The sequence below is a fragment of the Astatotilapia calliptera genome, chromosome 16 (assembly GCF_964374335.1).
Source record: "Astatotilapia calliptera chromosome 16, fAstCal68.1, whole genome shotgun sequence".
NCBI classification, from domain to species: Eukaryota; Metazoa; Chordata; class Actinopteri; order Cichliformes; family Cichlidae; genus Astatotilapia; species Astatotilapia calliptera.
In genome coordinates, this window is record NC_137437.1 from 22,000,062 (window position 1) to 22,013,306 (window position 13,245).

The 13,245-nt window shown below is 39.6% G+C and overlaps 1 protein-coding gene across 1 annotated transcript; it reads right to left on the reverse strand.

The window, feature by feature from the left end:
• Positions 1-2,021: 2,021 nt before the first annotated feature.
• On the reverse strand, positions 2,022-9,903 carry tbr1b (T-box brain transcription factor 1b). The gene is made up of 6 exons (XM_026144917.2): positions 6,245-9,903; positions 5,792-5,946; positions 5,461-5,582; positions 5,008-5,166; positions 4,580-4,641; positions 2,022-3,692 (listed from the first exon to the last, which is right to left on the reverse strand). Exons 1-6 carry the CDS (start codon positions 6,934-6,936, stop codon positions 2,849-2,851), a joined length of 2,034 nt encoding a protein of 677 aa, XP_026000702.1. The 5' UTR covers positions 6,937-9,903; the 3' UTR covers positions 2,022-2,848.
• Positions 9,904-13,245: the final 3,342 nt, after the last annotated feature.

Below are 13,245 nucleotides of genomic sequence, written 5' to 3' on the forward strand. Positions count from 1 at the left end.
ATATGTCATATTTGTTTCAATTTCTGCTACCTTCTGGCCAAATCACTGTAAAAAAAAAATATATATATATATAATAATTAAAAAAAGACATTTGTAATGTCCATGACACATTTTAATTGGATAAATAAAGGATATGTAAAAGTCACTTTGCCAAAAAAAAAATATATATATATATATATATATATTTGCACTTTCTGCTGCAAGAAGAATATTGTTTGTGGCTCAAGCTGACTTGATATCATTCATGAGGGATACATTTCACATATATTTTACATATTTAAGCCAATAAGTAATTTACAGCAGTTTAAACCCAAGCAATCACGTTTTGGCAAATACTGAAAATCGCTTTTTGGCATAAAAGTACCCATCATGCCCCACCCCTTCTTAGAGGACGGGGTCATCTCAGCCGTGGGTCATCCTCCAACAGAGTAAATGATTTAAAAGAAACAAAACTGCTGCTTTGTATTAAAGTAGACGACATGTGGAGATGAACAGGCTTTCGCAGAGAGCGCGTTTTCTCCAGTGCCAACAGATACAGTTTGCATGTGATTTTTGTTGTACTTTCTTCAGCTTGTGTTCGGGGCCAGTGTTTACAAGACTGTTTGTCAAGTTTGTCAGAGCTTGCAGAAAACATTTGAGTCTTTTGAACAGCATGGGTTCTTTTAACTGCTACAAAAAATAGTAAAGCACCACCATCTGGTGTAGATCACCATCCACGTGTAGTTGAATCCAGGGGAAACTCACAGGATGCCCTTACTTAACTCATAAATAACGAATCAATCTTTTTTTTTTTTAATGAAAAAAAATGAAGAGGAAAAAAAGAGAGAGTTTTCTTACAGGTTTTGTTGCCTCTGTGGTGACCTAAAAGCTCTGGACCACATATTGGAGGAGTTGTTTGATTATAAAACCTGTATTCAGTTATCGCCATCTGCTGTTTATCCCAGGGAAGGCCTATAGCTGACAGTATGAGGAGCTAAATGCCACATCTCATATTGACAGCTGTGAGCGTCTCCTTCACACGACAAATTCCAATTAAGTGCACACTGAGTTTGTTCAGCATCCGTTTTAATTAGTATCTGTTCTTATATAAATTTGAAAAAATGGATATTAATGTTTAATAATTCCAATAAAATCCCATGATTAAGCATGGTGGGTCATTTACACGGGAATTTAACGAAAAATGTGCTATTTATTGTTTATTGAAAAAACAATAAATAGAAAAATGTTACCTCATTATTAAGCCTGTTTGCCTGTCTTCTGTTTTCTCTTGGTGTCTTCTGCTCCTCTGCACACTTTCACATATAGTCAAGACTCTTTTAACGTGTCATTTCCTTTGGGTGCCAAACAGAGAATTTGTCAACCTCACAGTTTTTCAGTGTTTGAAACTATGACCAAAAAACAACAAAAGTTTTCACTCTACAATCTTTGGCAAACATGCTGCAAAACGAATCCAACCAAATGTTGTAGGAACAACTCTTACTGTTGAGTCAGACAATGAATAGGCCAACGAAACAAATGAATACCGATGAAGTCTATAGCGCCAATCAAAGACTCACATTTTGTTCCGTTGTATTTAATTTTAATTTATTATTCTTTTTTTTATAATTTTACTTGGCTGTAAAGTTTGTGCCGTGAAAGTCTCATCATATCCCGAGCCGATCAATGGATCCAGAAGAGGACACGATGTCCATCTGAAAATAAATATCTTTGGAAGCTTCCTGTGGCTTCCATCGTGGGGAGGGAATGCCGATGAGGGGAAGGACTGCCTACCTAAAGCCTGATGTAATTGGAGGTGTTCTGGTCTGGTTCTGGCTGATCACAGTGGGATTTAAATATTCGAGAACTGCCTTGACTGTTTGAAGCCCTCTCAGCGACGAGATACTTCACGGTGCACTGCGCTTTGAAATTCTGGAAAGATGATCCACATGACGCCTTTGTGGAAAATAGCAGATTATAATAAACCCTTTCGTATGTTTCAAACGCATTCTGTTTGAACTGGATGTGATCAAATAAAACATGACTTGATGATATCATCATTTATTACGTTTCAGTCACATTACAGCAGATACGAAGAATTTCACAACAGCATAGCATGGAGGCTACGAAAAAAAAATGACCGGTTAAATTAAGTACAAATAAAACATACGTAAATAAAAGACCCTAAGTCTACATTATCAACATTTATAATTTCTTTCACCACATGTATTATGAATGTAGCAGTGATCGGTAACGTCATTTAAACCTCTGGTAGCCTACTGCTTTGATAAAGTACAAAATACACATTTTTTGTCACTGACAGGGATTATTGTGCCAGTATATGCTACACAAGAACATTATTTATGTACAGATGCTCAATATCTTTAATTCTAACAGTGTAGGCTACTTAACAGAAGAGGCTCTGCTTTCCTTTTTTTTTAAACAACTACTTTTGAATCATTTATCTGTTCTGTGTACATTCAGTCACTATCACCAAAATGTTCAGTATTATGTACATTATATTCATAATTACAGTGTTTTCTGACGTAACAGTGTGGAAACAAGGCGCCAGAATTATGGCAAAACTGTAGTTGAAGAATTTACACTTTGGCCATTAACTGTGAATGTCAGTCCTTTTATACTTTTTATTGATTAACCTGTGGATGGATAGATAGATAGATAGATAGATAGATAGATAGATAGATAGATAGATAGATAGATAGATAGATAGATAGATAGATAGATAGATAGATAGATAGATAGATAGATAGATAGATAGATAGATAGATAGATAGATAGATAGATAGATAGATAGATAGATAGATAGATAGATAGATAGATAGATAGATAGATAGATTGGCTTTGCTTCGTTTTAACTGTGAGGATAGAAACTGTAATAACCAATGTCCTTTGTGCAGTTTTTCTCACACTCTCTCGGTGTCAGCAGCTCAGACTTTAACGGGGACACTGTCTCTGAAACCGGTGTTGCAGAAGGTGAGATCCTTCTCCGCTTGGCCTGTTCAAAGATACCAGAATCGCTCGAATCGATGGATTTGATGGAGGACGGCGTCTCAATCCAGCTCGACTCAGACGTCATGTCTTTAGGTTTGGTCTCCTCCGAGCCGCCGATGGGTGATCTCTCTGTGGTGATGGAGTCTCCCTCCTCGGACAGGTAGCTAGTGCCTGTTCTGCCACCGATGGTGTTAGTAGGCCAGCAGGAAAAGACCGAGCTGGATTTACTATTTACACCACAATACTGCGGCGGCGTGCGTCCTCCCCAGCCAGACGGGTCTGCGTAATAGCCAAGAGGCCGATTGGAGCAGCCTGCAGTCGGCAGGGGAAGAGCCTTCACTCCGGCCGCTGCGTAGGACAGTAAGGTGGCCGCGTTACCGGCAAAATCAGCGGCGTCGTATGCCGAGGCAGCAAAGTCCAGTCGGTTGTTGGCAGGGGTGACAAACCATCGCTGCGGGGGGGTGGCAACACTGGGCTCCTCGGTTTGCTGCGGGGATAGCAAGCTGTTGCCGAGTGGGACGCTGCGCTCCGTGCCAGGCCCAGTCCCCACGCCAGGGTGAAAGCGAGATTTGGCATAAGTGCTGACAAATTGGTCCTGCAGGAAAGAGCTAGGCATGGCATATCTCGCACCCGGCACGATCTGTGAACGCGGAGAGTCACCCGGTGATGGAGTTAGGCGGTCAATGTCGCAGCCTGTGTAGACACTGAAAAGATGGAGAGAAAAACAGAGAAGCAATTCAGAAACTAAACAGTGTGTTGTAGTCTGTTCTCAGAACATTAAACAAATTAAGGTCAACGGGGCCTCTCTGTTTCAGTAATGTAGCAGTTTAGTAGACATGAGGAAAGTTTGTTTTCCATTACTATTCTTTCTGAAGGTGAGATAACTGCAGGGTTCGAAAACATCTGCAAAACCATCCCAGTCTAGATCCAAGCTCGAAAGACGCCGGGTGCCTTACACAGTACGAAGAAAACGTCGTCAAATAGATCCGACTTGCTTTCTCAGTTATCGTGTAGTTATTTCCTTGTTTCGAGTATGATTTTCATTTTCTCGTCACTCATTAGTACGCCTTTCATTTACAATGAAAAACAAGCTCGAATCAAATAAAGGAGGAACCTTGTCATACATACAGTGAATCGGTACAGTTACGAGCTCTGGACGCAATTGCGCACATTTATTACACGCAAACAAGTGCATATGTGTGTGTTATGGTGTGTGTTATGATAAAAGAAAAGCGCATTGCTTCATTTGCAGTCAGAAATGTTATTATTAATCCAATGTTCAATTAATTTTCCCTGTAAAAGTACATATTTTATTTATCATGCGAACTCCTTCCAACTTCAAAAGCAATACAACGAATTTTCAACAGATTTATCAATACATAAATTAAATTTTTGCAAAGAAAAAAACCCAAGCTAAGTGGCTATTATAGTTTCTAATTAAAACTACAGAAGCATAAAAAGATACACACACACACACACACACACACACACACACACACACACACACACACACACACACACACAAATTACAACCAAATACAAAGAAAATATTTTGAAGGAAGGAAAAAGAGAGAAAGAGAGACGATCTTACGTGTCATAGTTGTCCCGAAATCCTTTAGCGAACGGATTGTGGTCAATTTTCAGTTGCGTAATCTGTGGGGGAAAATGCATAGAAGGATCCATAAGGTGTGTTCCAGACGTTTAGCGCAGTGCAGCATAAATGCAAATAATAATAACAATTCGTTTAATTTTGTTCTTTGTTTTTACGCGAAAATGTGTTTGTCAACAGGAAATGATTAATCCCAGTGTGCGTCTTGCTTTAAGATTTAGGTTAAAAAATTGTATTCGTATTAAAACTTTATTGTTCTGCTTTGTTTTTTAAGTATATATATATATATTGTAGAATTCCCGATATTTTGAATCGTCTTTCAACAGGCTAATGTTCAAAGTATAAATGCTGCTGTGCTATTGGTGTCTGGTGACATTTCCAGTGTTGTGTCAGATATTAAGTGGTCTTACATCGGTATTCTGGTAAGCTGTGACAGCGATGAATTGCGTTTCTGAGAAGGTGAAAGTCTGGACTCTTCCTGGCTGGTTGGTGTCTTCTGTCCCATCCTCGTTTACTTCCACCACATGGAGCCTGGGCTGGTACTTGTGGAGAGACTGAAGAACCACCATCTGGAGATCCAATTAAAGACGTTTGTCAGACTTTGAATTTCAAAGTTTGGAAAGATGATTTGAGAAGAAAAATAAACTAATTTAGCACAATTGTGTATTCATATTTCGTGTTTATTATAATGACACACGCGACTATTGTTTCGAATTAAATGACACAGAGAAAGCAATACGACACATCTAAAAATAATAATCAGGAGATGAATAAAAAGGAAAAAATAAACATTTCAGTTTCCAGCTCGTATTACATTTAAATATATATTTATATCATTCAGACATTTCTTATCACATTGTTACCTGCCCCGTGTTGTTGGAGGCACCTTTGTTGTTTGTGAGCTTTAGCTTTCCAAATGATATTTCTTGACGCATCCAGTGCGCACCGGTATTTGGCGAATCCGGGTGCATGTAAACTCTATTGCCTATTGAAAAGAAGAAGAAAAAATAGGCAAAGAAAAGAAGTAAAAATATATATCACTATTTAGAAACAAATTCCTCACAAATTTTCATTCACAATTTTTACCACATATTTTAGTTATAGGTATAAAAACAAAACACTTTTTTTTTTTACCATGTTCTCAAAATCAAACTGTCGAGTAAATGTAATCGTTACAAAGCGCAGATGTAATACCTATGACATTCGTGTCTGCTTTTCCACAAGGCACCCACTTTCCTCCTTGAAATCGCCAGTGATTTGGATCGGCGAGTATTACATCCACAAATATATTGTAGTGGGCAGTTGGGTCAAGGCCAGAAATGTTGAAGCTTAAAAATGGAAACATTCGTCTGCGGGGAAAAAAGAAACACAGGCTTAGAAAATGTCTCTATTTTTTTCTAGTTTTTCATTTTGCGTCTTTATTTAGTTTTTGTTTTATTTCTTTGTTTGTTATTAATGAGCTTGCCTTGGTGTTATACAAAGTTCATTATCGCTTTTATTATTTTTTAGTTTTTTCAGGGAAATAATCTTAAATGATCTTAATACGCGCCCATTTAAACTTCGATCTAAAAATGTTCCAGTAACGCAAACAATTATCGAATATTGTTGCATGCCTCTAAAAAAAAAAAAGCGAGTGCGCGTACTTACCGTCCTTGCTTTGTGATGATCATCTCTGTTTGGTGTCTGTGAAACTTCAGCCACAGGGCCCTGTTGCACAGATACACCTGCGCTTTCCCCGGAACCAGTCCTGCTTGCGCTGAGGAGAACTGGTAAAAAGCACCTCCTTGGTATGTGTGTCCATACTGTTGCGCGTAAGGGTAACCCGCTGTCGGGTAGCCTTGAGGAGAAGTGTTGGTTAAAAGGCTGTTGTAAGCTCCATTGGTTATGACCGGATGATGTGCCATGTATCGGCTGGGACTTCCAATAGAAAAAGCCGGGTGCGCTGGTCCATGCTGGCTCGGGTAAGGGAACATGGCACTGGGAGCTGCTGAGACTGACTGCGGCTGGGTAGATGGAGAAAAGATGCACCTTTCTCCTGCAGATCCATCGAAATTATGACGGATGTCAGAGACTCCGTGAAGATCAGGAGAGAGTTTGCCCCTCTGGACGTCCCCTGATGCGTCCTTGGAGTCGGGAAAATTGTCTGCCTCTGACTGATTCGTCATCTCCCTGGAGTTTTTTTTCAGAGGTGAACTTCTCTCCAGGTTGTCACTTGCAGATATAATAGGATGGTCCTGCAACGAAAGCTCTGATCCATTGGAGCTCGAAAAGCCACTGCCCACATTCATAAATTTCTTGGAGAGATCACTCGCCGGCGAGATGCAATTCTCGACCTGCATAGCTCAATAGGAAGCTACTATTAGCTCAACCTATATCACAAGCTTTTGCACACGCCTTTCCTAATCTAACACTACGAAACGCCTTAAGATGACTTGAGTTACGGAAGGCAGCAAATTAGCCAATTGACACCATCCAGCAATCAGGAAGGATTTTCTTTCCATCACTCTCGCTGCTTTGCTAATGAAACAAGTACTGCGATTGGTTAACTCAGGGCTGTAATTTAATTAGACAGCTCTTAATTAGGACGATAAGAAGAGCGCTATGAGCAAAGTGATTTGTTTGTAGTGTGACATGGGCCTATATTTGAATAAAACATATGGAGACAGACTCTTTTTTAGCAGTATATGAAATAAACAAAAAACAAACCAAAAAAAAAAATAGAAAAAAGATATATCATAGTTATGAAGATTGTTTTTGCTGTCAGCTGTGACGACAGCGGCGTTATTTACCTTTATCCACGTTATTTACCTATTTATGTGCCATGAGTGCCAAAGTATGTCTGCCGAAGAAACCAAGATATATTATTAACACGCCAAAAATGACAGTCCATGACAGGCGGTGCATCTGATGCCTTAAAATGTTTGTGATATAGCGTGAAATCATGGCGTCCCACTGAAGATGTGTTTATGAGTCCCAGTCCTGGTAAATATTTTATGCACTAAAGTTATGAACCCGTGCACTGGTAACAGGGGCTGCTGTGCCAAACACAGCTCACTGCCAGAGAGACACAAAGTAGGACTCGGAGTTTTGAGTAGAAATTAGCATTATGCAGTTTAGTTAATTTAATTTTTGTCCGTTTGAGAAAGCAAGCGTAAGAAGGAGATGGGAAAAACATTAAGTCCGAGTTGTAAAATCTAATTACTCGGGAAATATATTTAAAGACAGAATAAATTTGATCTCAGGAGGGTGCAGGTCTCTGAGATAACTGACAGTAAGTTTGAGAATATCGACAGCAGATGGAGAATAAATAAACTCTAAAATAGAAATGATTGTTAATCAGACCACTTCGAAAATGCACCAAGCCCCCCGGCGCAGTAAAATAAATCAGTCCTGATTGAGAAGATGGAACTAAGTGTTAGGATAGCCGCAAGTTACAGTGGCTCAGTCCCCGGTGCAAAGAGAGCAGCTGCAGCATGGCTCCCAGCTTAACTTACTAACAAGGTTATTACCAAGTTAACACTAGCACTGTTCAAAGGGAGTGGTTTGATATACATTTCCTCGCATATACATTTCCTATGATTGCGAGGCCTTTGTAAATTGTCCTGAATTTCAAACTTTCCACTTCACTGTTCACCAGAGCCACGGTGTGTCATTGTGAAGGTTATCCTCTGTCCGAAAGGCATCGATTCAACACTGGCAACTTTTACACTTCCGTTTAATCGCATTATTATTACCAGGTGATTCTCATAGATGATAAGAAACACCACTAACTATCAAGAAACCCATTACAATATCACTAACTGCCTCAGTTGATCATTTCTACTTCACTGAGTAACTTCTGGTTTAGTTACACTGCAGTGTTGTGTGGAAGCTAAAGGGAAGACCAATAAAGGTCCATTGCATTGGTGAACACAGCCACCAGTTTGTATCTCTAATGAAGAGCTATGAATTTCTGAAGCTAACAAGAGGGGTCATTACAGAAAGGCTACTGGTTCCAACAATCTATTCCTGTGAAACATGCAAGCACGGGCTTGCCTGTGCCCAAGGAAAAGAGGCCACTCTCTGCTCTACTCATTACAGGATTATGGTTCACTTCCATCGCTGATCTTTAATAAGCAAAGTGGGCTTCCTTCCCCCCCTCAACAAGCCAATTGTTGAATCACCCATGCAGCAACTCTGTGTTTCCCTAGGTAATGCACTGCCTGTTTATCAGATTAAGTCATCTATTTATTGGCTCAGCTAGCTAGTGGACATAACCAAAGAGGAGGGGGCTGATTTGTCATGCCCATAGCCAGCATTGTCCCTCAGGGAGATGTAGAGCAGGTTAGGATCTCGGCTCCCTGCCTTGTACACACCCTCCATTGACCAGCTGAGCATAATCTAGTGTGAACAGCAGTTATGCCTTTTCAATTTTCAAATAATATTATAACGGCTGTATCTGTATTATATCACCCATATAAAATAAATCAAAGACAAAAAAAACCCTCAAACACAAACTGCCTTCAATACAATGAAAAAAAAATTTTAAAAAAAGAAGAAGAAGAAGAAGAAGAAGTATATATCCATTTAATTCTAAAGAGCATATGTTTTCCACATAACAATATTAATTTCAGCAAAATAAAAAAACAATATCTGTGTGTTTTTCAGCCACTACATCACCATTTTTTTTATTGTTGTGCCAAAAGAATCTGCTTGCCACCTGGGTCTAATCCAATCAATGTGAATGACAAGGAGAGAAAAAGCCTGAAAGTGAGCACCAGCTTAGGGACTTTACCTAATGCCCAGCACTGTCACTTCAATGATATGACCACAGCACACAAAATGACAACAAAATTATTGCCAGCAAGGATATGGGGACATAGTGTGCTACTCCAGTCAGGTGAAATTGCTTTTTCTGACTATGAAATGGCTTGTCTCTTGTCGGATGGGTAAACATTTCCTTGTCAGGCCAGTAATAAGGAATGAGGCACACTGGGATGAACTAAGAGGATAGAGCCAAGGTTATTTGGGATTCATGACAGGTAGTGGCTTATATTACAGCAGCACTAAAAATTTCATGGGAATGCATTTAAGATGGACTTTAAGTTATTTATATGTTGTTTGCTAGACGTCACGTTGCAGTTTCCATCAATAAATCAAAGTCAAAGACTTCGTTTATTATTTTTACTGTGGTTTTTTGGCTTGTTTATCTTTGTTTGTTTAACCAGGAAACGTGCATTTACCTTAACTCTGTAATTAACCAGCGCCACTAACCCGATCAAGTGTGGCGGTGCTTTGTGCTATGCTAACATAACTATTGCCCCCTGTGGTTTCTTGCCATCAGTGATCTGCTCTGTCAGAGGGAATCAGGGTGCTTTCTGGCAGAAAAGACAGCTGGGGGGGCTGCTAAGGGGCGGAGTGGACAGTTGTGGCTTTTAAACCCTTATTAGTCGTCCTCCCTGGACACACAGAGACACGCGTCTACGCAGAAGTGCACTCCTACACCTGCTCATTATTGATGTCCTTTAAGGGTCGCCCAGTCAGACCAGACTCAAACGCGATTCTTTACCGCAAAGCTCACAGCAAATTAACCTCAGGACAGGTGATCAGGATGTTCAGTGTGGAGTAATAATACCATAACAGAACTGCACTGTAGGGATTTTTCACCTTAAACCAAATGCACATATCCTTCTATCGTTCTAACTTATTAAAATCCTGCAGCAGCATTTCCCATTTTAAATACCCATTTTGTTATTGGGTTACACCGTTTATTCCTTCAGCTTCAATCTATGTTACCTAGTTTCTTACATTTAATACTATTTAATACAGTGTATTTATTTATTTATAGTTATTAATTTGCAGTTTTATTTTTTTATTGCAAACAACTAATCCAGATTTATTATTTAACATGTATATTTTGCAAGGTCATAAGAATATGAACCGTCCCACGTGGCAGACAATTAATATGTCATCTCACACAGTTACTTACCATTTACTCATCTCTTAAAGGCACACATTTTTTGTGAATTTTTCCTAACTTTGGCATGAGTTTTTATTTATTTATTTATCTATTACTTTCTTTTTCGTGTGTGTGTCACAGGACAATGACAGTGTGGCACACCACTGAAATAACAATCTGATTCATAAACTGAGCTTCCCCTTTACAAAACCTATACAGGAAAAAGTATGTCATAATAATATGCTTAATTATAAATGTGTGAATTTCGTCTAATACCAATTCTGCAGCAAAGTAGCACTTGTGAAACACTGCACTCCTCAGGGTACTGCAATCCCTGAGAGTAATGCCCACAGCTCCTTCATGCTCTCGGATGTGTATTATTTGGCTAAGCAAATTGCATGGATCTAATGTCAGGAAACACAAAGTTAGCGGAAGGGCTAATGTCCCTACCAAAACTTCTTTTATCACCTGCTACTGACCTGTTATCAACTGTTTGGTTTCCTGCTAGTCTCTTTAAATTTTAAAGAGCCGGTGTGACCCAGGGAGTGCAGTTGGGGTTTGTGACCATTTTGTTATTTCTGCTGCCATGCACTGTCAGACGTCTGCAAGTGAAGAACATGGCCACTGTCCCCACTAAGCCCATAGCATAAAAAATTCACACTAACTCTACTTTTTAAGCCATTTCTGATGAAGAGCACAGAGAAATGAAACTGACTTATGCCAAATGAATATCATTGAATCGCTGTGATTGTGAGGCTGATGTTTGTAACTTTGAAATTATTTATAAAACAGCAGTTCCATCTTAAGAGTGGCCATGCCATGAAGTGTGCACTTGCTCCTCAGAGAATACTCTGAGGTTTTTTCGAGCACTATAAACCTACATCTGAACAAAAGAAAACAGAGGGCTTCAATCCAGCTTAAGCTTTGGCTTTTTACAGTACAGTTCTGCTTAGACAGGAAGAAAATACCTACTAATTACCCAGTCACAGCTGTCTGCCAGTGAATTGTTTAATCGATAAGTGCGCTGACATGATGATGAATGTTTAATCCAAAAACAACAGCCAGGTATGTGATTTGGTGCCTAAATATTTTAATTACATCCGTGACAAACTGATGATTTTGACCCGCAACATAAATACTTTTAAAATAAAGCGCAAATGTTGCACAGATCACTTGAAAGAAAGCAAAATTCTCGGTTTGAAGAGAAAATATTTGGGGAGGACTAGGAGCAAACAGGCGACTGTCGTGTTACAAGAATAATCTTCATTAAAATCACAGGCAACAACACCAGGCCAACACACAGCTCATTGGGAATGCAGTGTGAAAAGAGAGGCCCACAGATTATCACTCTACGTAACTCATGTTTAATTTATCCAGGAGCAATATTGTCAAGAGCCCTACCATTCCAAAGAACTAGGCACAGATAAAAGCTGGAATAAGACTTAGGGAAGCCCAAAAATAACACAGGCTTCGAGTAAAATGCTGCAAAATGTAGCGAACACACTTGAGAGTGAAAGCATTAGAGACATCTTCGATATCTTTAGCACAGCTTCACAGTAGTGGAATATAAATGCTTCGGGATTGTTAATATTTCAAAAGATGACTTCTCAATGGAGTTGACGATAAATTGTTCACACAATAACCTGACATGATAGCCGGCACTTAACCTTTGCTCTGATTTAAAACTATACAACAAAAACCCTGCACATTCACTGCGGGCTCTTCATGGTAGGGTCTCTAAATCTAAGAAATCCAACAAGACAAAGCAAAATAGTCTTACATTCAGCTACGAGAAGTAACCTAAACCAATTTCTCTGTGCTCTATGGCGTGTTTTTTTTTTCTTCCTCCTCCTCCTCATCCTCCTCCTCCTCCCCATGGCTGAGTGAAATGGAATTGCCTCTCACATTCAAAGACAGCTCTAGGAAGGTGATAATAGAGCTACTCCCTGCTGTCTGCAGGCAGGAAATAGGAAAGTGGCATATGGGGCCAGGAACCAAATAAAGAGGAAATGTGACCAGGCAAGGGAAGGAACTAAAGGAAAGGTTAATGATCAGTTCTGAATTCTACGGGGAAGAGAACTATGTTCCAAGTTGAGAGGAAAAATAAATCCGACATGATTTATGTCTCCACCACTCACATCTAGGCTGTCACAAACAAACACATGGAAACCAGTTGGTTTTCTTGTCAAACTTTGCCGATGTTCAGAAAGAAAGAACTGTAGTGATCAATTAGATTTTCCCTTTTGTTGTTTACACCATACACCTGCATCTCCGCAGATCACTGCATGGTGCGGGAATGGTATGTAGAGAAGAGAAAAGGATGCAGCGTGAATATTTCACACTGATTAAAAGATGAGAAATACAAACAGTACCTTATAATCAAGACCGAATCCATCTTCACAGCCTCACCAGTGTGCTCCAACAAGTGTGAACTACTGGCCGATGTCCTACTGTTGCCTTTATAGCAGCCCAACACACTCACTGGCCTGCAGCATCTCCAAAAGCTTTTTAGGAACTGATCCACTCCTTAAATGACCGGCAAACTAAGCCACTACACAGGGACTAAATTAGAAATTGGACACTGAACACCGATTCATATATGAGGAGGGGGGAGGAAAAGATAAATCATAGAACAGAGGAAAAACATTTGCAGCGTATGTGAGTGAAAACAAGGAAATTAGTGCTGTGAGCACAATACAGTGGGTGTGCT